This window comes from Gymnoscopelus microlampas, assembly GCF_963454915.1.
Source record: "Gymnoscopelus microlampas genome assembly, chromosome: 13".
Taxonomy (NCBI): Eukaryota; Metazoa; Chordata; class Actinopteri; order Myctophiformes; family Myctophidae; genus Gymnoscopelus; species Gymnoscopelus microlampas.
Genome location: NC_139950.1, coordinates 15,949,578 through 15,974,331, shown reverse-complemented (window position 1 = coordinate 15,974,331; position 24,754 = coordinate 15,949,578). Strand labels below are relative to the sequence as shown.

At 41.1% G+C, this 24,754-nt stretch overlaps 1 protein-coding gene across 1 annotated transcript in view; it reads right to left on the bottom strand.

Annotated features, from left to right (window-relative positions):
* The window catches only part of LOC311059381 (protocadherin-15-like), a gene marked incomplete at its 3' end in the record, with an annotated part of 341,810 nt that overhangs the window by 31,747 nt on the left and 285,309 nt on the right, over positions 1–24,754 (bottom strand). The window contains exons 26-27 of the mRNA XM_084077261.1: positions 7,634–7,743; positions 2,896–3,039 (exon numbers count right to left, since the gene is read on the bottom strand). Of these exons, the coding sequence (XP_083933387.1) occupies positions 2,896–3,039; positions 7,634–7,743 (254 nt within the window). The remainder of the gene's footprint in view (positions 1–2,895; positions 3,040–7,633; positions 7,744–24,754) is intronic.

The window sequence follows — 24,754 nt, the reverse complement described above, 5'->3', positions numbered from 1 at the left end:
CACAAAAGTATTTCCAGACGAATGACCGAATTATTCTTTTTACAATACTGTGTTTTCTCTTATCCTCTTTTCGATGCAGTTGCAAATGACTGAAAACTATTTTTTATCAATTCTCTTACAAAGATCCTGTATTATCTTCTTTTTTTTGTCTTGTCTCGATTGCACCCTCTGCTGTTTGCATCACGATACATTTTTTATTAACATTGATTTAAATTGTCACCAGCTTGAATAATTAATCGATTTACGACAAATCGTTACATGCCTAGGGTTGACTATTGCTGACTTTGCTCTGTGTGTGTATGTGTAAGGGGGTTGGGTTTGTACAAGGCTGTGGTTATGGCAGGCTATTAGCTTTGCTATCACAGCAAACTATCTCTGAAATATAAATCCCTATCACTGCTAATGAGCTGATCATAAGTAACCAAATGCTCTCAGTCTACAACATGAACAGGCGTAATACCCCATGGCTTCCCTGAACACCTTGCGCAGTAAACTCCTCAGGGAGGATTCCACTAGAGCAGTGGTTCCCAAACCTTTTAGCTCAAGACCCAAGAGAGAAATTCGACGTTTGCCAGGGACCCAAACTAGTGAAAATAGCACAGATGTACAAGCTCACAACGCATCACTTCGTGCAACGTTGTGAGCTTGTAGATCTGCTATTTTCACTACTTCTTTTCTAGTATTTAGTACTTCTTATTTTTATATTCATGAAATACTTTAGACAAATGTAATTGTTTTTTTCATGAAAAGTTGTGATTGTTTTAAAAATCTTTAAAAATATTTTTTAAATGATATATATATATTTTTTTAATGTAGGAAACGGAAAAAAGGGGTCATTTACTTGCGACCTGTAAAAATTGGTCCGCGACCCAAACACTAGATAAAGGCCCGATAGTGCTAGCTGCTTCCGTGTAGGTGCCAGGTTGTGCAAACAGAATCTGAAATCAGAATCATCTTTAATTGTGAGAAACGCCCACGGCACAACACCAGGGGGAGCTCCACTGATCTCATTCCCCCCCAGATTCGGCACAATTAAACATTCTACTGTATGCCACCAAAATGTGGAATGCTCTACCACCAGCCATCAAAACGTGTGACTCCCTACCCTCCTTCAAAACCACCATGAGAGCACCTGTCTGGTGGACCTATAGACAAGTATTCTAGCTTGCCAAAAAAAATGACCCCACTGTTTTTCTGTAAATATACGTTTACTGCTTCTACTACTGATGAGCTCTTGTATAGTATGGTATGCCTTCATATGTCTTGATGAATTGAATACACAGGACCACAATGGAAACAAGCCCTCAGGGCTTTTTTGTGTTATCCTTTTAGCATTATTGTATAATTGTACCTCTGTGCTTTTTGCAAACTGTTAAGAAAGTATTAAATCAATCAATCAATCAATTGTCACATCAGGCGTAAAGTGGGTGAAATTATTTGTTTCCGTGCGTGCTCCACGATTGGGGGGGGGGGGGGGTGGGGAAAGGCTTCACCGGCGCATTCACCGTTTTATCCTTCAGCAGCCGCTGCTTCTAAATTTCGGCGCTTTTCTGCAATATTTCTGTCTTCTTTCACTTTCTCCAGGCCGTTTGGTGCCCCCCCTAGGTTGGTACCCTGTGCTTCAGCGCCTCATCACTGCAATTTCATGACCATTATTTTCATGTAATAATACAGCAGGTAGTGACTGATCCCCTCTCAACCTGTCCTCAAAGTTAGAGTCTATTTTTCTTTTATAGTGCATGCAGTCAGTCAGTGGACCTGACATGCATCCAGATTCCCAGATTGTATCACTGCGTGCACTTTATGCATGCAGATGCCCCCACGCACATGAACTGGTGACAAAATGTACGTCAGATCACTAGGCTACGCGGAGGAGGCGGCAAGTATTATATGGCCCTTACCATTTAAACCAACTATTCTATTTCTGTTCTATTTCTTCCCTCTACACAAAATGGAAATAGCCTATCTACTATCTTGTCAGATGTTGTCACATGTAAATGAAGCATTGCGTTAGTTCATGCAGGGCACGGTGCCACAGGAGTCAAATACGCCTCAGCTGTAATCACCTGTCAGTCTGCTGATTGCTTTCAATCAGCCACGCAAACCAATCACATCTCCTCCCCTCAACAAAGGCGGTATGTTTAAATATGGCCCCCTCCCACACTGGATCTCTGCTTTTCAATTGCTGCCACATGCTGCTGCAGCTGGCATAGCTTGCCTCCGCCACTTCAGCCTCCACCTTATAGCTCAGAGTCTTGCATTACTGAGAGGTTAAACTGAAAGTTAAATTCATGCGTGCATCGCATTCATGTGTGCATCATTTGCATAGCGTCTCCTGATTTTGCTTAGCATGCTGCTTATCAAAATGTAAGGAACATCTTAAAGGACGACTTCACCCATTTTCAACCAATCTTTATATAATTGGTCCTCACTAATGTTCATGATAAAATGGCAAAAAAAAAAATCTACCTCGTCCCAGGCTGTGGACACTTCAGAAACCCGCCTACCAGTGACATCATCGTTAGGCCGATTTTTCATTTAAAACAATATTTAAAAAATTGTGTTCAGATTATCATTGACGTGAGAAGAATGGCTTCCATTATAGCATGCTAACTTTCCAGGAATAGAAAGCCTGCATTTTCTATTAGCTTGGATTCCCCATCGATGATGTCACTGGTAGACGGGTTTCTGAACTGTCCAAAGCCCTCCTCGGAGACACAGAGTGAATAGACAAACATTTGACCATATTATAATGAGCATTAGTGAGGACCAATTATATGAAGATGGGTTGAAAATGGGTGACGTCCTCCTATAAGAGCGGAGCCATTAGTTTAGCTGTATTGAGAACTACTGGCCCACACCCACCCAGCCCTGGTTCCCCCTCCCCTCTCTTACATTTGGACGGCACTCGCAGGTTGGCCTGGATGAGCAGAGACAAGGAGTCTGCCTGGACCCTCAGGACGTAGCTGGTGAGGTCCTCATAATCCAGTGGCATTTCTGTGTAGATCACTCCTGTCATGTTGTCCACTCTGAAATGACCTGCAAACACACACAAACACAGAGGGACACCATGACCCAACACTAGAAGCAAGCACTTGTCTAGAGAACTATTTTAGATTTCCCAACCCTTGGGGGGGATTTTTTTGGAGGTCTTTTGAAATAATAATAATAAAAAACTAAATACGAAATTTCACTCGCGACACATAAAAATGTGTCTGTGACCCACAAATGGGTCCCGACCCACTGTTTGGGAACCACAGGTCTAGAGCATACAGTACCACCACCAACACTACGCATTTGTATGTATGCCATTCACACCTGATAGAGATAGAGGACTGATTATGTCTCTTTGTCCTTAAGCTTGACTGTGACCTTGTTCCTTAAGCTTTTTCAAGCTTTTCGAAGGTTAACCACTTACTCAATACTCTATCATGCGCCATTGGGTGCATAGACTTGGGTGCATAGACACACACGCACACGCACACACACACACACACACACACACACACACACACACACACACACACACTCTTTCAGTCATTACACACAACTTACAGATACATACATGAGAAAGGGCCGCAATGGCAATAAGCCACTGGCTTATTTAAATAATGGAATAATGAAATAATGGAAATAAGCCACTGGCTTATTGTGGCAGTGGTGGCCTAGTGGTTAGAGGGGCGGCCTTGATACCGGAAGGTCCCTAGTTCGATTCCCCAATTCATCACATCAATCATGAATCACCGCTGAATAGCCCTTGAGCAAGGCTTCCATGCAGGGTCCGGCTGGAAACAAGTTTCGTACTTAGTCCGACACCCTGGGTAAACAACAAACTTTGCTTTGCTTTGCTTTATTGTGTATATCCTTTTGTTGCTAAGACTATTGGTTTCAGTGCTGTTATATGCCACATCCTAGAAAATACTTCAATATTTCTTAATCATTTTAATTTCATATTTTATCTACAGTTTTGCTTAACAGCACTGAATCTGAATTCATATTAATTTAATACACATACACAATTTAAGATACTATTGATTGCCTTCTGTACATTATTCCAAAACAACTGTAATGATGGGCAGAACCAGAAGAAAAGTTGGCATAAGATTCACCACGCTCCCTCCAGCAATTTGATAATATTCTACAATTATATATCGCTTGTTGCGGTGGTGTATGTGTACTCTGTCCAACAGGGAGATGCTGTAGTTGTTAGTAGAATCTGATTAATTTCCTTCCAAGTGTCCTCCTCACACGTGTGTGTTCTTCTTCCCATTTTAGTTTTGTCCTTGTGTCTCATTGCTTGAGGCTACCTTCTGAAATAGCACAAACTGCTGAGATTTGATGTGACACTCTGACATTGATATAGATGGTTACCAAGAATTGCACAAGTGGGTGAAGATCACTGCTGGTCTTTCTTCCTATTTAACTGGATGAACTGTAACTTCTCATTTGTACATAATTATCCAAAGAAGTGGAGATGTGGTAGATGATGTTGCCTTAAAGATTAAAATCCCATTATTTCATTTTAATTGTAGACATTGTCCAAATATAATTAGTTCCTTTTGTGCCCTTATTAATGTATGTATCAGGTTTATTGGGTGCAGGGTCTTCCTTTATAATTATAATAAATAATTCCTTTATTATCACCCTCATTTCACAGTTTCTCTTCATTCTACCACAAATCTACAAAATATTTCTAATTAGTGTACAGCCAGTTATTGGATTCACTGTACAGAAAGGATTTTTTATTCTAGGAACACGACATACAGTATGTACTTATCTGTTGACCTCCACCTTGCTTCAGACATTTAACCAAGGACAATATTGGTCGTATCTGAGCTGCATAATAATAGTGATTTAGAGTGGGGAGAGCAAGCCCACCCCATCTCTTTAGAAAGGTTTACAAATGGCATTGGAAGTCCATTTAGACCACACTCGCAGTCGCAGTGCTGTACCTATTTATATTATTTAGAGATATACATAATAGCATTGCTATTACAGAAAATATTTTTTTTTACTAAAATAATATTACAATTAAAACATAAAAATGAAAATTAATATAGCCTAATTCAAGCTTGCTGGGTTTCTTCTGGGCCCGTTGTGGGCTACCATGTGAATAGGCCAGTTCAACATGATTTAGGCATACAGATCCATACACGTCAAAGCCTACAAATTCATTTTATGCATTTAGTCTTTGCAACATTTATACTGTAAGTAGACCTGAAGTATGACTTTAGCCAGATCAATATTTGCTGTTGCTTCTCTCTCTCAGTAAAGAGGAGATAAGAGACACTTTTCTGCATGCTGTTACATTTTAAACAGTTGATTTAGAAAATAGTCAGTAGTCAGTTGTTCAGAACACATTGATTCAGCAACACTTATGAAACTACCGGAATGTCTAGATTGTTGTTTGAGAGCCTGCAATCTGGGAATCCATTCGGTTTTGTTTTTGCCTCTGGGGGCACCACCTCCCTTTTTGTGTAGAAACAGGAACTCGGTTTGGGGTGCTTCTCTGTTTATTCCTATTAACAACAACACTACATGTCTAGGGCAGTGGTGCAGACAGATTCTGCTGTTAGCAGATTCTGTCTTGAGAGATTAGAGTGCCTGCCACCCACTGAAGCTCTGCTTACATAAACCTCTCTCACCTGGTTTTTCCCGTGTTGCTGCCCCTGTACCAAGCAAATAGCAAGCTAGGTCCAAATGATGACAGTTCTGTCACTTGAATTAATGTCAAATGACTGTTTTGGAACAGTGTGTTGGAATTGGTGCTTCTCCTTTTTTTAATGTGACTCAATTATAGCAAAGCATCAAACTGGGCCATGACATGAACATTGAATCCTTGATCAGCAGGCTGCATGTGTAGTTCTTTAGCGCAGTGGTTCTCAAACTTTTTCATGTAAGGACCCCCAAATTCATATGTATATTTGGTCACGGACCACCCCATATGAAAATGTTTTTTTGCCAGGGACCTCCCAGAAGAAAGGATTTATGTAAAAAAAAAAAAAAAAAAAAATATATATATATATATATATATATATATATATATATATATATATATATATATATATATATATATATATATATATATATATATATATATATACGTATATATATATATATGAAAAAAAAGTCATTCAGAATTTGCCAATTTTTTTTTAAATATCTAAACAAAAAGTACAAAGTCACTGGTTTAAAATGACCACTGACGATTTCACTGTGTGTGTGTTTTTTCTTTTTAAAAGGCGAGTCTGCAGCAGTCACAGCAAATTAACATCACACCACCAGGCCTCGTTCCTGCTTGGTGGCCCATCAGTGCACCTCCTCACCGCTCTATCCAAGGAAGGCAGCCACTTAACACGAGTAGAAATCAATAGAGCCTTCATCGTCACCCTCCTCCTCCTCCTCCACCTCACCTCTTTATCCCCCCTCCCTCCCTCCCTCCCTCCCCCTCCACCATTTCCCTGGGTGCCACTGTGCTTTCTTTCTCCCAGACTTCTCCTCAGCCTGTGCCTAAAAGAGCGAAGAGTTGATGTTAAAACAACCGACACACCAGGAAGAAAGCACTCGCTGGTCCCCAGAGAAGAGAGAGGGGGAGGAGAACTGAGATGAATGTTTGCTTAGACTCTCTCAAGGTAGTCTCTCGAAAAACCTGTGGTTCTGAAACTGTTTTCATGTGAAGGACCCCAAAATCAACATTTGGCTGCAGGCCCCCATCTGAAAATAGTTTGTGTCAGGGACCTCCCATTACAAAATTTGTGTTGTGAAAATGTTTCAAGAAATATTCCTTTGGAACTAAATGGACCCATGGGACTGCTGGTGGTCCTCGGCCCAATGTTGAAAAACCAGCGTGTGTGTGCGTGCTTGCATGCATACAGTACATACGGCTTTGTACAGTGTGTGTAACAGTGGTGTAAAGTTACCAAGTACATTTACTCAAGTACTGTACAATTTTTAGGTAGTTTTACTTTACTGGCGTATTTCCAATTTTCAGTACTTTTACTTCTACTCCACTATATCTCAGAGGCCAATATTATACTTTTACTCTACAATTATTTGAAAACTAGTTACTTTGTAGATTTTTATTATTATTACAAAACATATATTAAATACTTCAGCCATATATAGATTTTGGCCATTTGAAAATAGCAGATCTACAAGCTCACAATGTGCCGCGATGCGACGCATTGTGAGTTTGTAGATCAAAAGATTTGTATACATTTTATACATTTGAAAACTTGAAACTGGGACATTCTGTATAATGAGTACTTTCTACTTTTGGTACATTTTGATAGCAATGCTTTTGTACTTTTACTCAAGTACATTTTGAATTCCGGACTTTTACTTGTAACAGAGTACTTTTACTTAAGTAAAAAATGTGAGTACTTCTTCCACCACTGGTGTGTAACGCCCGGGACTCAAACCCGGGTTTCCGGCGTGGAAAGCTAACATCTTAGCCACTAGCCTAAAGGGGAATTCCCCCTCGGCCCGGGGGAGATATTAGGGTTTTGGTCATCAGGCAGAGGCTCTGAGACACTACTGCTACTATGTGTCTAATATGTGTGTATAAGAAAATGCAAAAAAGCAACTAATTATCATTCTCAGAGAGTGTGTGAAAGCTCTGTTCCTCTCTTACCTCGTTCATTTCCTGCCACTATGGAGTAGACGATGGTCTCGTTGACGGCGGCGGCTACGATGGTCCCCACCGCCGACCCCACTGGAGCCAGCTCACTCACCAGAGGAAACCTGGGGAAGGGGACACCAAGGAACACACGTCACTCATATGGGACAAACTGCAGCCAAAATGCCAGGCGTGCCAGCTGGCCCTGTTGGCTACCTTTTTCATTCAAAAGTCAAAAATAGCAGCTGCTATTTTTGAATAGCCAACGTATAAATGGACAAAGTGGTTACAATTATTGTGATGCTGTATTAACTTTTGCTGGGGACCCCCTGGAACCCCCTCAATGACCCCTGGGGGTCCCCGGACCACAGTTTGAGAACCACTGCTATAGAGACACTGTCACTGTTGCCTCAGTGATCGATAGACTCTCTCCATGTCCTCCAAGAACCTGGTGCAAAGACACGTACGTGTTCCACGGCGATAACGTCTACAGGCTTTAGTGAGCGTGATGTTTTACTGCAGGGAGCAGTAAAGATGGTGTCATCATATATCTTACAGGCAAACTGTGGTGGAAGAAGTACTTCAAAGTAGTAAATAACACAATATAAAAATACTTTGTTACAAGTACAAGTCCTGCATTTAACATATTACTTGAGTAAAAGCACAACCGTATTTAAATATGTACCAAAGTAAAAGGACTAATTTTCTCACAACTCCACATCTTTTTTTCTAGATCGACAAGCAGTTGTGAGCTTGTCGATCAAAGATTTGAGTTCGCTTTACAAATATATATTCAAAGATTTGCACACATTTTCAAGACACATTTTCTACAAGCTCATAGCGCGGCACTTGTATATCCACTATTTTTGAATAGCCAAAGAAATCTTAAAATCACTATGTAAACAGTTACTTTCCACCACTGCAGGCAAACAGCAGTCTTCTGATTCCTCGTGTTCCTCACATTTACAATTACAACCAGCCATTCTCCACTGTCTGGAACCTCTCATAAACACAGCTTTATGAAGGAAGGAGTTGAGCTCTAACCATAAGCAAGCGACCCTGAATCCCCCCCGACCGACTGTCGAGGGTTTTTATTCTATAACCTGCAGGCTTCATTTCATTATTCATGTCGTAAAACGGTATGAGGTGTCGGCGAAGACTTAGAGTGATGAAATAAAAAAGCTATTGACACCGTGGTCTAAATCGCCTCCGGGTACCAATAACATTTAAACCGGAGGAATGCCAAGATATCACGCTCCCGCTATGAAATGCTCTTTAATGTTTGACATTGAGTGGAGTTTAGTGATGTAGAGTAGAATGAGGCTCCTCCACAGATTACAGGGAGATGAGCGTCGGGTGTAGGGCGGTATGCAGCTCACACACACACACACACACACACACACGAGCACGCGTGCACACACCCACACACACATATATATTGTCACTGTTGTAAGGAAACCTCAAATACTAAAAACTGTTACTTTTCAGAAAATGAAAAAAAAAACTGTGTTCCAATGGATCCAGTGTAGTTATTTTAGTCACTTAATCTCTTGTTAATACTTTTCATTGATTCAATGTTCATAAAAAACCCACAGACACAATCAACCACTTTCACTTAAATGTTTTTGTGTTGTGTGCTTGTAGATCGGCAATTTTTTCATACTTTTGTGTGACACTGTAGTATGACAAAGTACAGCATTAATTTACAGCAACAAAAAAAAAAGCAAAGTGAAATATGGAGATACAAGGTTTCCGCCCGACAGGAATGATAGGCAAGGCGAGGCAAGGAGCATTGTGAGCACAAAATATTCACTTGACAACCCAAAATCAATGTCAGGGTTTTGGATAAGTAGCGCTTACCGAGGACAAGCAGCAGACACACCTGTGTGCTCATCACCATTACTTTTGCCTTGACTGGGAATATGATTTACAATTACGCTTGAAGCCTGTATACCTTCATACTTTGTCCAGACTTAAAAGTCTTTAAAACTTCCAAAACGTCAACACTAAATAAATTAAGCCTTCAACATCCCTACAACATTCAGACAGGAGCGAGGCCTTAACTTCACATCACATTAACAATGCAAGAGAAAAAAACATTCTTGACACATTTTGTAAATTATTACCGTACAAATCTAATTTCCCCCCAAACGTTCCAGTTTCATCCGCTGCACAATATAACCTTAAATGTATTAATTTGCCAGTAAACAAAAGTAATGATGTTCCTATCTGGGAAATTCGGTGTGGAAATTGAAAGCCGTAAACAAACAGGGGGGTGTTAAAGTGAGATGAAAGTTGAAAGTGGCTTTTGCTTTTCACCGGACAGAAATAGATTGTCACTTGGGTTGTCCTTGAACACACTGCATCACGGAGGCGTCTTCCAATAGTGTGAGAAATTGTTAAATGACTTATCACTGCCTTACACAACCAGTATACAGTCAGTATGAAAGGTTTTGCTTTTAAACTGATGATTGGCCTGGAAAAAAACATCCATCAGGAGACCAAAAGGGGAAGTTAATGTAAGTTTTCCCATCTCTTTTGTACATAACTAGAAGTTCGGGTCAAACGTGTAGACGTGGCACCGCCGACTGATATGCCCATATATGGAGATCTCTGTGTCTGTCAGGCGTTTCCCCTTTTATGGCCATATATGGAGATCCCTGATGTCAGTATATGCCCAATTGCCCATACAGTATATGGGCATGCTGATATAACTATTCATAGGGGTGGGCAATATGGCATTGATTTTTCATGTTGGTTTTCAGGATTATTATTATTTTATTATGATTATTAATAAAATAAATGATGATTCATTATGTATATGATTATTATCACCATAAAAGTGCATATCTTCATGAATCAAAAAACTGTCGACTCCCGCCGACAGTAGTAATCCTCCGAATAAATACCAAACATCTTTGAAAAGGATTGGGTGGCCCCGAAACGTCCGTTGAGCGTATCGGGAGGCTTAAGACTGGATGTTTGGTCCCCCACACACTAGAGGATCATCTAGCCAGATAATCGCTCCCGATCTGGGGTAGGGAACAATTGGACCCTTATGGGTCAATTTGGAACAGGAACAGGTTCAGGGGGTGGGGTGAATGTGTGAGACCCATGAAACTTTAAATAAATTGCAAAAGAGGAAGGCACATTTTCTCTCAAGGACAGCGGTGTGCCAGGTGTACATTGAATTTGACACAACAGAACGCTGGTATATATGAGGCCTGTAAAGGTTTGTTTCAACATGACCGTCTGTAACTCACTCAGGAAGTAAGGTTATAGAGAGGTTGTACAGAGTGTGCTTTTCATTTTATATTGCCTTTGAAAATTCTTTGAATTGTACCATTCCCTTGGCTGTGTGCTGCTTGAATTATACAGAAGTACCTACTATACTTGTGAAAAATAAATGCACACGGTACCATCTGGCATACAGTAGCCCTCCCTAGTACTTGATCTTTGTTCATTATTGATAACATCAACCACTGGTTGCCTCAAAACTTTCTATGGTGGAACAAAGACAATAATTCTTCCGACTACAGTGACTTCCAATACAACCCCCTCCGACTGTATACTTTCCCCGTTTTCTTAAAGGGATATTTCACTTTCAAAAAAACTTTTGGTGATTTTATCATCTACTAAAGCCTTTGTGAGCCCCCCACACAGTTTTTAAGTTGCTCGATTCAGTATTTAGATATTTTATATTAATATAATCAGACACGCCCCCTTCCTATACAAACCCATTGTAACTTCAAACTCCATTTTAACCATGTTAGATTCATCAAAAACACCCGTCCTTCATCACACACGGCCCCTCGCGTATTAGGGGGGCGGTATGAGTCACCAGAACCAAGGACGGGTGTTTTTGATGAATCTAACATGTTAAAAATGGAGTTTGAAGTTACAATGGGCCTGAGTAGACGATAAAATCACCAAAAGTTTTTTTGAAAGTGAATTATCCCTTTAAACTGCTTTTATCATATTTTGACACATGCTTTGGCAATGTAAACGGATGTTTTCTCATGCCAATAAAGCTCCTTTGAATTGAATTGACTTCGCGTATGGCGTATCGATCGTCCGCCATGTTGTTGTGGGGTCAACTCTGTGAATAGAAACCATAGGAGGAAAAAAAAAGGAAAAATTTGCTTCTTTCTTGGGTGTTTCGTCGTTATCTTGTTTTGAATGCCCGCACGCACGCACTCACACACACACACACACACACGGTATATACTGTACAGTATATTATCTTTTTTTTGTATAGTTTCCTCTGTATGATATGAAAGTACCAAAAGTAAAAGTACTAAAATGTTTGAAAATAGCCGATCTACAAGCTCACAACGTGTTGCGATGCGACTCGTTGTGAGCTTGTAGATCGGCTATTTTCAAATAGCCTAGGTATAAAATAGGGCTAAAGTAGTTAATGTTTTATAATGTAATATATTCATATCTGCAAAGTAACTAGTAACTACAATTTTCAAATAATTGTAGTGGAGTAAAAGTACAGTTGCCTCTGAGATGTAGTGGAGTAGAAGTAAAAGTATAAACAATTGGAAATACTACGGTAAAGTAAAAGCACCTCAAGATTTTACCTACTGTAAGTACAGCACTTGAGTAAATGTACTTAGTACCTTCACACCACTGCTGAATATGTGCATATTATGGAATTCCAAGGACAGCGAAGTGCCAGGTGTACATTGAATTTGACACAACAGAACGCTGGTACAGTATATATGAGGCCACTTCAGGAAGCCAGGAAGCCAGGAAGCCACCATCATCTGTAAAGGTTAGTTTCAACATGACCGTCTGTAACTCACTCAGGAAGTAAGGTTATAGAGAGGTTGTACAGAGTGTGCTTTTCATTTTATATTGCCTTCAAAATTCTTTGAATTGTACCATTCCCTTGGCTGTGTGCTGCTTGAATTATACAGAAGTACCTACTATACTTGTGAAAAATAAATGCACACGGTACCATCTGGCATAGTAGCCCTCCCTAGTACTTGATCTATATTCATTATTGATGACAACCACTGGATGCCTCAAAACTTTCTACAGAGGAACAAAGAAAATAATTCTTCCTTCTTTTATCATATTTTGACACGTGCTTTGGCAATGTAAACGGATATTTTCTCATGGCAATAAAGCTCCTTTGAATTGAATTGAATTGACTTCACGCATGACGTATCGATCGTCCGCCATGTTGTTGTGGGGTCAACTCTGTGAATAGAAACCATAGGAGGAAAAAAAGGAAAAAGGTGCTTCTTTCTTGGGTGTTTCGTCGTTATCTTGTATTGTATGCCCACACACACACACACACACACACACACACACACACACACACACACCCCCCATACGGTATATACAGTATATTATCTTTTGTATAGAGTTTCCTCTGTATGATAGGTGCTATACAATAGACTTCATTCTGAGGCTACTCCAGCTATAGAGTTCCAATTGGTTTTTAGAAAACAGGGTGCAGAGTGAGAGTCAGTCTATCATACAGCAGAAATGCAGTTATAGACAGAGTCAAACTGAAAAATATAGTGCTTTTCAGGAATGAAAAAACAACAACAACAGAACAGGCTGAAATTGCCTTTTCAACATCCACCTGTGTCATCATGGCAAAGCCACATGAAGGTTATTACAGTGTTGTTACCTGTCAGAAGAGTCTGCACAGAATGGAGTATAAACGTAACCTACACACAAGCGGTTCCCACAACCTTCTGTGGATGCAGGGCCAACTTGAAAATCCAGAAGGCGTTCGTGGCCCACCTATCTCACCGCTTAACAATGGCAGCCGCCTATCGGCTGCCGAGATAAGTGGTCAGATGGGTGGGCCGCAGGCATTTTCAGAGCATGTTTATTTTAACGATCAATCAAGCGACTGAGTTCCGGTTTAGATCAGTTTAACTAACTCGAGGGGCCCTACCCCTGAAGCATAAACGTTTTTGGCATGTTTTACTATTTTGATTTTTTTTTAAATACTTCAAATAGCAGATCTACATTGACACATTGTGACCTAGTAGATCGGCTAATTGAACTATTTTAAAATAGCAAAAAAAAGCCCAAAAAATAGGCAGTAAGGGGTAAGGCGGCGCAAGTTCCTATTTATCTTTGTTTATATCTTATTTTTTTGCCAATTATTTGGGCCCCACTTGCAATATCCAACATCCACATGGCCCACACACGTCGGGAATCACTGGCTTACACAAACCCTCTTCCAAAGGGCACAGGATGCCCAATGGATCTCCAAGACCAGTGGTTCTCAGCGGGTTTTCCTTTGATGTAGACCACAGCACTGCCCACAGCATTGATATCCCCCCAGACCAAAGCGGTGGACGGATACAACCGACTGACATTGCTCTCCTTAGAGCGCCTCACCGCCAGCGGGGCCCTAAATGTCACCATCACATTCACATTAATGTGTCTGGATAAACATGAAAGAGTTTAAGGTCACAAACTACAAAAACCCGGAGGAAACTGTGTGACATCTTAAGCCGTCCACCTGCTGCCTTCATGCTCACTGTTCTTCCAATTTCCCCTTAACTCTTCAACTACCAGAGCATATATAATCTCTCAAGAACAGATTCTGCTCTACGTTTGAATCTGTCGGTAGCCGTATTGACAACCCGTGCGCATTGGTTTCAAGTGGGCGTGCTATCAGATCAGGAAGCAGGCCGCGCTTTACCCAATCAAATGTAGTGGGCGGGATTCACGTGTCCGTCGACCCTTCCCCCCTCGAAACTAACCGAAACTAATTTAACAATAGCGTCCGCGGAGCAGACAAAACCACGGAAAGATATTCACATTTTAACTTGCTCTTTCATCATAGAAACAAGTGGGCTTATAACCAAAACGATCCATGTTCTCTGGGAGAAGTGGTGTTAGTGTTCCGTGTAGAAATATTGTTAGTGGGAATGAAAACATAGTCGCACCACCCGGAAGTGGAGCGGTGAAGGCAGACCAAAAAACCCGGTTTCCTTGCGCACGTGTGCTGCGTTTTCTTCCGCCCAGAGCTAACTGAGATAGAACAAACAGCAGAGGTCGCTGTTTTTCATTTTCAGTTAGGTCTGGGTTCCCAGATTGGAGTATATACAACTAAATAAGGCCCACACTGCCAGCGATTTTTTGATTTTCTAACCTTTTCCAGTAGTAACAGAATATTTATGTCCAATATGATCAATCCCGTGATGGTTGCTAATCACGGAGGGTTTCACTGTGGTTTGTTTACTGTTTAGTGCGAAAACAATGTTGCACATTAAGCTAATCATCTGGGAACCCCCCTTGGGGGTCCCGACCCCCAGTTTGGGAACCACTGCCGTAGAGGAATTGAACCCTAATCCCTACGGTGGTGGGCGAGCACTGTATGGATAAAGCATTTTGAATTGCCTGTCCGTGCGAAATAAAAATATGCCACGCACGCGCACACACACACACACACACACACACACCTGATGAGACATGCTGTGTCCATCACCATTGAATATCTGCTTTACACACACACACACACACACACACACACACACACACACACACACACACACACACACACACACACACACACACACACACACACACACACACACACACACACACACACACACACACACACTCTTGCCTGGCCTTCTACACAACACAAGGGTTTTAAAATGCAGACACTTCAGCTCCAGGACACACCGAACTGTAATAGGAAAATGCAAGCGTGAATAGCGAGTCTGCGAACACAACTTCACACTGCATGTTGATGTGGCATCCTGTGAGAAGAAGACCAATGCATCTACACTATGTATGTGAGTGTTGTACATTCGACCACAGACTGGAAGAGACATTGCTTACCACGGTGCGAAAGTACCAACGTCTTAAGGATGCTATTACAGCTTGGTTACAAATGTGAACTGGTTGTGTTCATATCTGGAAGCCTTTGTAATAATAATAGGCCATTGGCTAAATTCTGTTCAGTGTCTGTGATAATTGGCAGTCGCCACACATGGAGGAGACGATGCTTCCTGTATCCGTGATCTGTATCCTGAAACACTTGTTGTTGAGTTTCCCAAGTTTGTGCATCTACTATTGTTTGTGTTCAAGAAGTTCAAGAAAATAGATGTGTTACTTTGTGAGCTTATAGATTGGTTATTTTCGGTGCACAATGTTGTAATACGATTACAACACTGGGCTTAAGAAGGAATCCGCCCCGCCTTGGCCGGCCGGGAGATATATTTGACTTTTTCGGGTCTTCAGGTAGAGGCTTTGCTACACTCACACAAACATAAAGCACACAATGTAAATGTACATACACGTAGATATACATATACGTACATGTTATACATTACACATAATGTGCAGTGCAATCATTTTACTCTCATGTACTTGAAGATATACTGCAACAATACAATTCTTGAATCTTGGGGCTTTGCTGTGTGAAAAGGCATGTCCTGAAGTATGGATCACTATATGAGCATGAAGGGATGTATATCTGTCATACAGTATGTGTTGTGTATGCGTTTGCGAGATTGTGCAAGTGCTTATAACTTTTTTGGGTGAACTATCCCTTTAATTGTGGGGTTTACGTGTTGTGTTCAGAGTAGATATTTAAGTTGTTTATCGTTGTGTACGTGTGCTACTGTATGTACTGGCCATCTGCTGTATCTGAGATCTGCTGTGTATGTGAAGCACATGGAACAGAAACACGTAACAGACATGGCTCACACCTATAGTAAATCAATAAATGGTAAATGGTGCATTTACTGTCCATAGTGGCTTTCTCCAAAGCACTTAACAATGTGCTTATACATTCACACATTCACACACACATTCACACAACGACAGTGGAGGCAACCATGCAAGGCACCAACCTGCTCATTGGGAGCAGTCAAGGGTTCTTTGCTCAAGGGCATTTCAACATGCAGCAAGCAGGGGATCAAACCGGGGAACTTCCGATCATTCCAACATGGGCTGCTCTACCTCCTGAGCCACTGCCACCCACAGTACAATGTTATTCAACACAATATGTTGAATAACATAAACTGTTGGATATATTATATCCAACAGTTGTGCTTACTGTTGAACCAGAGCATTATTCACATATTCAGCCCATCCTTCTGCACTACACCTGTGTTTTTTTTAAACCCATGCCATTCTAAACATGTCTTCTAAATACTAACAGTCTGACCTGAAAAAAACAAACATTATATGTTTGTTAAATATGTATATTATAATTGTATGTATATGGGCATAGCACAGCTAATAGCTATGAGCTTGTATGCTATTTTTGAATAGTAAAAGTATAAAAGAAGTTGTTAAAATGATTGTGATGCTATATTAACTACTTTTGAACAGTAGTTAATATAGCAAATGGACCCTTACGGGTCAATTTGGTTCCATGTGTACACTCTCAGAGTTACACACCCATAAGGGTAAGGGGCCATTTGGAACCCCCTCAAGGAACCATGAGGGTCCCTGGACCCCCACTTTGAGACCCACTGGTGTAGCAGAGTGTTTCCAGTGAGCCAACATGCACCATATCAGCAACCTGACTCTGTTTCACCAGAATGGAACACAATCTCAATCAGTATATCATTGGTAGCACCTGTGAAGGAAGTAAGGAAGCAGACCCGATATCTTTCCAATATGGCTGCTCACTGTGCATAGAGCCTATCGGTCTCCCCTCCCCACACACCCCGCTACTACCTCACACAACTAATGAACAAAGCCATTGCACACACACTGCAATCTCAGTAAGCACAAGACATCACGGATCGCACACAACCACTCAATAACCACCTTTACTCTAAAGCCCAGCTCCGGGCGCTGGTACTGAACACTGAGGCACAAAAGGGCTCGCTTTGGGGAAAGCCTGCCTGACACCTGGTAAGTAAGTACATCTTATTTGTATTGTAACAGCGCCTTTCACAGAGAGTACCTGGCTGTCACAAAGTGTTTCACAGGTTTAAAGGTGGGGTAAGTGATTTTCTTTGGTTAAAATAAGTGTTAAATGGCTCTATATTCTGTGTGTCTGAGTGTTTGCTCAGTAACGGGAGTCTCCATGTCTCTCCAGCTCTTTATTAAAATGTTCAAAAGAGCAGATGTACTCAGGGTCACCAAATTCTGGGCCCTGGGGACAAAGATTCACTGTGGGCCCCCCTATGATTTTTTCCCTTTAACAAATTAACCCCCAAGAACGTAGTCCTACGGTCCATTAAATCCAACTGTTAAGCGCCGAGACCGTAGCCCTACGGTCCGGGTGCTTTTTCCTTTTTTCTTCAATTTTCTACACGGACCATTTCAGTGTAACACCACCGGAAACGGAACTATTTGCGATCCGGTTTTGCCGTTCCCGTCAGCCTCCATTCTAAAACGCACACTAAAACTCCATTTTCTCCTTGTAGTTTTTTCTCCTCGGTCATCACTGTTTAACATAAACCGTTCTAACTACAACATGGATGCCCCGTTTGACAAGTGGTCTTCACTGGTAGATACAGGGACATCTGCACAATGTTTACAAACAGTGCATCACGCATTCTTAAGGATTTTAACGGGGTCTATGGCGACGTGAAAAAAACGAAAAACAACAATAAAACCTTGGCACTGGTGAGTACATTATGAGATTAACCTCTGGCGGTGGAAGTGTTAAAAAGTAGTTTTTTTTTGTTGTTTTTTTGCCTTTACCTGGGGCCCTAGTAACTCAGTCCCACTTACACCCCTCCTGTGACGACCCTGGATGTACTGTACGTGCCGCGCTGCAAGCTTGTATATCTGCTACTTTTGAATAGCCATGGCAAAAATCTAAAATGACACAGATGCGTTCCCCGTTTTAATGGGTTAAAAATATAGGGTAAGTGATTACACAAAGAAATAAGCAGACCAAATTGGAACTGGAACACTATAAAATGAAGCTGATAAATGGGTACTCTCTCCTGTCCTGATTGGCTGAAATTGTGTCACCTGTTTATTAAAGAGCTGGAGAGACAGGGAGACTCCTGTTACTGAACAAACACTCTATAGCAGTAATTACTATCACAATATAGAGCTTTAACTATTTGTTTTAACCAAAACATATCACTTACCCTACCTTTAACAGTATAGGCTAAAGTCTTTAAACGGGGGAAACCATATAACATCTCCAGTTACTTCCAGTTCAAAACTTTTACCATACAATTCCTTCATATCAAATTATGCTCCTCTCAAACTTTCCAAATTTGCGGAGAAATACATTTTTCCAAGCAATTTTTTGTCATTTATAAAAAGCCAAAGGCTATGCTTGAAGATATCAGCACAATGTCGCATGAGCTGCTGACTCCAACTCTCTGAGATGATTTACCAAGCAATGCCTAACAAACGGCCTACCAAATCCACCACCAGTCCACATGCACAAAATGTGTAAGTATGGACAGTAAACCATAGAGCTCCTAAAAGAATATCTGTAACATTCCCCCTGAGAGTAACTCCTCTGATGATAACTTATCAAAGTGTTTATTTTTTAATATATATTTTTTTGTATCACTTTAAGGCCTATATACTAGTGGTTCTCAAACGTTTTCATGTCAAGGAACCCCAAAATTATATGTATTTGGTCTCAAAACTATTTTGTGCCAGGGACCTCCAGAAGCAAAGATTTGAGTTAAAAATGTTCGCTTATACTATACTATACTATACTATACTATATACTATATATATACACACATATACTATACTATATATATATATACTATATAATCGTGACAATGTGTGCAAATCTTTCAATCTCTTTTCTAACATTTTTAAACACAAATCATTGCTTCTGGGAGTCCCTGGCACAATATATTTTCAGGTGGGGGTCCGCGGCCATGCGCATTCATATCAATGTGGGGGTCCGTGGCACGAAAAAGTTTGAGAACCACTGCCTTATTGCCTTATCAGTGCTGAGAGCAGGTGTGGAGCAGCATGTGCTTCTGGGACGGAGATTTATTGTTTAGCTGTTGTTGAGAAGTGCGGGGCTTTAGCCAAAGAAAGCTCTCTGGTGGGAGGCTTATATGGGCTCACCGCTCGCCATTGTTTACTGATCCAAGGGCTAGAAGATACATCAAATCCTCTACCTACTGTAGTGTATCATGGTACGATGCCATGTACTTATCAAAACACAAGACATACACTATACGACCGTGATTTATGCCTCTTTTTGTCATGTAATCAATCACTTGACGTTTCCTGCGGCATCCTGCTATCGTAGTTAGACAGCTTCCCATTGTCTTTATTTATCCCCCTGCGACAGTGCCGTGGCCTCCAGGTGTTTGTGTGTTAACACATCAAGACCTGAGGCCGATTCTACCAATGCCCGCTAGATCAGCACTTTTTCCCGTGCCGAGGTCGCCACATTTGGCCACGGACCCCCATCTGAAAATGTTTTGTGCCAGGTACCCCCAGAAGAGAGGATTTGTGGTAAAAAAAAAATCTAAATTATTCAAGGTTTTTCAAACACTTTCAAGACTTACAAAAATAGCAGATGCACATGTGCTGTGAGCTTGCACATCTGCTATTTTTGAGAACCACTGCTCTGCGCTGTTCCAAACCTTCTGAAAAACATATGTTGCTACTGTATATATATAGAGAGAGCTAACATCTGAAATGATGATGAATAGATGCTTTCCCGGTTTTAATGGGTTAAAATAGATATTCCTGTCACTTGGCAGAGTGACGTGCCAATGAACCATTCAGAATGCGGTTAGCACCCGCATGGCACCGCGTGATTCCCCCCTCCCCCCCGTTGCTATATACGCCTCGCTGGACTGTACCAGCTTGACCCGCCGGTGCTCCATTTGTCTAGCAGGCCTCCCCCCGCCCTGCGGGTTAAATGACCCCGTTGCTGATGTGTGCTGTACTGCAGGCTGACATGGTTAAGCTGGCACAGCGTGGTGGCACACACACACACTGCCTGGGCACACTGGCACAGCGTGGTGGCAGACACACTGTCTGGGCGATGAATGTAGTCGCTCAGGACCTTGTTAGAGGTTTCCGTCTCTACCCAGGTGAGGTGAGCTATTATGCATGTTTGGCTACGTAAACACTTAACCAACTGACCATTCGTTATGTACCAAAATCTTGTTGGCCGGTAGTCACACTCCCACCTGAACACACAGAGATTGGGTGCCTCCTCCATGTAAAGGCTCGTATTCCAGTTTTTACTTAAATAAAATTATAAAAGTATATTGGCATCAACATATACTTACAGTAGCAAAGTATGTGATCCAAAAAATAGCAGATCTACAAGCTCACAATGCGTCACAACACGTTGTGAGCTTGTAGATTGCCCATTTTTGAATAGCCGAAGCATAAAATAGGGCTCAAGCGGGTAACGCATCTTTTGTATTAATCTAAATCGGCAAAGTAACTTGTAACTAAAGATGTCAGACAATTGTAGTGGAGTAAAAGGCACAATATTTACCTTTGAGATGTAGTGGAATGAAATATAAAGAATACAAAATGGAAATGCAAAGTACCTAAAAAATGTACAGTACTTGAGTAAATGAGTTTGTTACTATCGACCACTGGGCTCATGCATGGAATTTAAAGAGTTAAAGCTTTCTCCACAATACGGATAGTGGGGTTTAAGTGGTTAATGGCTATAATGCTGTGTTAGTGCCAGAGTTAAATAAACAAACACGCACTTCAACCCCTCCCTTAAAGGAGCACTTCACCCGTTGGCAACCTCATCTGCATATAATTGGTCCTCACTAATGCTCATTATAAGACGGCACCATTTCTGTCTACTCCCTCACTTTGTGTCTCAGAGAAGGGCTGTTGACAGTTCAAAAGCCAATGAGATCATGAGGACGGTGAGGATTCCAAGCTAATAGAAACTACAGCGTTTCTCTTCCTGGAAAGTTATCATGCTGAAATAGAAACCGTTGTTCTTGCATTCATAAAAGAAAAAAGAAGAAAAAGAAAACATCACACACACACACAAAATAAAGTTGGAAATCTTGTTTAAAAAGACCAAACCTGACTATACCGATTATGTCGCCGGTAGGCAGGTTTCTCAGCTGTCCACAGCCCTCCTCTGAGACAGTATAGACAGGAATTGTACCATATTATAATGAGCATGAGTGAGGACCAATTACTTCCAGCGTTTCAACCATTGAATTGTTTGAACCGTGGTTCTAGCGTACGCCAGCATGAGCACACTGGTCTCTCTCCTTCTCCCAATCCATCTCTCCTGAACTGTGTTGACATGTACGGAGTACACGTTGATGCCGATACCGTTGTTCTTTTCCTCGAGTAACATTTTGAATACAGGCCTTTTACTTTAAAGAGGTGGTGCCATGGTTTTGCACTTTTTCTGTTTTTCATGTGTCTATGAGGTTGATAGAACTTCATTAAGGCCCCTGGTGGTGTTTTTATGGTGTTTTATGTCTTCTCTGACTATTTTGAGTTTCTTCCTGGAGGTTGAAACCTTGAGGGTCATGGCATGAGGAGGAGGGACTAGGACAGGTGGGTGGTGCTAAGGTGGTGGAGGAGGTGCTAATGTGAGAACCAGGTATAGTTAATGAACTGGAGGCGTGTCCACATAAAAACATAATTTTAACACTTTATGTGCACTTTTTTGACAAAAATCTTCCTCCTAGTATAACCATAATACCTGATGATTATGTTTTTTTTTTTTGGGGGGGGGGGGTAAAATCACTGAAAACCCCGTCTTTAACAGAATATGTTCATATTGTGGTATAGCTACATTTACCTTAGTAAAGACCTGAAGAGTATCTCTTCCATCTACTGTCTTCTATAGTCTCTCATCTCTACCTCCTTAACCCCGTCCATAATGTATGGCGCTCATTCGCAGCCATGTCCTATGTGATTGATTTTCCGTGGCAGGTTTTGAAGTAGCTGCTCTCTCCGCGTTGAACCTCTCAGCACTGGAGCGTTGACCTTTCCCCACTTCTCTGCTAAGTAGACCGCATCTCATAGCCGTCTTTTATACAGACGCCAAGCCCCACACACACACACACACACACACACACACACACACACACACACACACACACACACACACACACACACACACACACACACACACACACACACACACACACACACACACACACACACGCGCGCTCTAAATATCAACTAAAGGTCACTGACTGAACCCCCAGCGGGAGGGGAAAAAAAGCTATGATAGTTATTATTCGAGATTTACAGGTATCTAAAAAGAAAGCAGCAGGATATTCTGTGTGAAAATGTAGGTGAGGAACCCAGCTATGGAAAACGGCTGTCAAATCGTTTGAATTACAAAGGTTCCAGTGTTGGGAGATTCCACAGCGATTACAGTATAATGTAATGTATTCTAATGATATACAGTGTCGGGCAGAAACCTTGTACAAGTGCAAAAGCGTTATACTTTTAAGGAAATGGGAAAATTTACCTGTGATCCAATGGATCCAATGTAGCTATTAGTCACAATCTTTTGTTCATACTCTACATTGGTTAAAGCCTCACTATGTAACTTTTATTTTATGAATACAATTTAATGTTGTCCAATCTGTATGGTAGAGTATGTTGATAACAATATAACTCATGCAATGCAATTGGGGTGTTTGTATTTTGTCTCCCTGCTCTTCTATTGACACATTTAGATCGTGTCAAGGGTCATGTCTCACCTAGACACAGGATCTGACACGAATTTTGACCTGATGGTCCAGATTCAATTTATCCGAGCAAGCAGACAGGCTCTAGTAGCTCAATGGTAACACTTTCAGCACTTGCGCAGGAAACCGGGTTCTAATTCGGGGTCGAAGAGGAAAGTAACATAGTGCAGCTTTGAGTTACAAATGTTCGCTTAAAAAATATATTCAAAGATTTGCAGAAAAATGCTTTTTCAAAAATAGCAGATCTACAAGCTCATAGCACGGCACTATGAGCTTTATCTGCTATTTTCGAATAGTCAAAGTATAAAATAATGGTTATAGCTAAAATCTAAAATGACACTGATGCGTTCCCGGATTGAATGGGTTAACTTAAGTAAAAAATACTAATAATCGTTGTAGTTCTTCCACCACTGCATAAAGCCTGAATGAGAAGGCTACAAGTGCCTGTAGGAAATATTACCGCGTCTCTGAGTGAGAAAACGGTGAGAAATGTGAGACAGACCACGGGGCATGGAAACAAGTCATCTGGCAAATTATGTTTGAATCGCAGCTCCCTGTCTGAACTGTGAAAGTGACGCGGATAAATTCTCTTTCCGCACAACTGAGAAATGGCATCTATTTCCAGGGTTCCAAAAAAAAAAATGGACGACGCAGGAGAGAATGAATGTCTATGTTTTTGTTCATAATTCTAGCTAAAAGTGACGGTGATTCTTTGGGATACCAGTTTGTCTCTGTCGGGTGGAAACCCCATATGACCTCAAACTGTTACTTTTCAGGATTCAAAAACAGCAAAAGCTGCAGATCTACAAGTTCAAGCTGGTGACTGATGGCTGGTGAGCAGTGGTGGACAGTAACCAAGTACATTTTACTTGAGGACTGTACTTACAGTAAATCATCGCCGTTAAATCTCTTATCTCCATACTTTAACTTTTTGTGTTTTTTTTTTGTAAATTAACGCCCTACTTGATCATACTACAGCGTCACACAAAAGTAGCAGATCCGCAAGCTCGAAACGCAGCGAGAGGCAACGCGCTTTGAGCTTGTAGATCTGCTTACTTTTGCTATATATTTTTTTCACCCGACAGAGAAAATATATTTTTTGAGTATCTGTACTGTACTTGAGTATTTGTATTTTGGATACTAACGACTCAAAGACAAATTATTATACTTTTTGACTCGACTACATTTCTAGGAAGTGAAAATTATGAATTCTAAAACGACTAGTCCCATTCCTCGATTCTTATTGGCTGGTTTCCGGAGAGTGTCGGAGGCACTCCGCTGACGGAGATCTACAAGCTGACAAAGATTTTAATGAGACATATTGTGAGCTTGTGGATCTGCTATATTCAGGAACTGACACCAGTTTTGAACTGATGGGCAAGATTTAATTTATCCCCTGAGCAAGCAGACAGGCTCTATTAGCTAAATGGTAAAAATGTCATCGCTTGCGCAATAAACCGGGTACAATTACGGGGTAGAAGAGGACAGTTACATAGTGTAGCTTTAAGTAATTTTCTAAATCACTGTT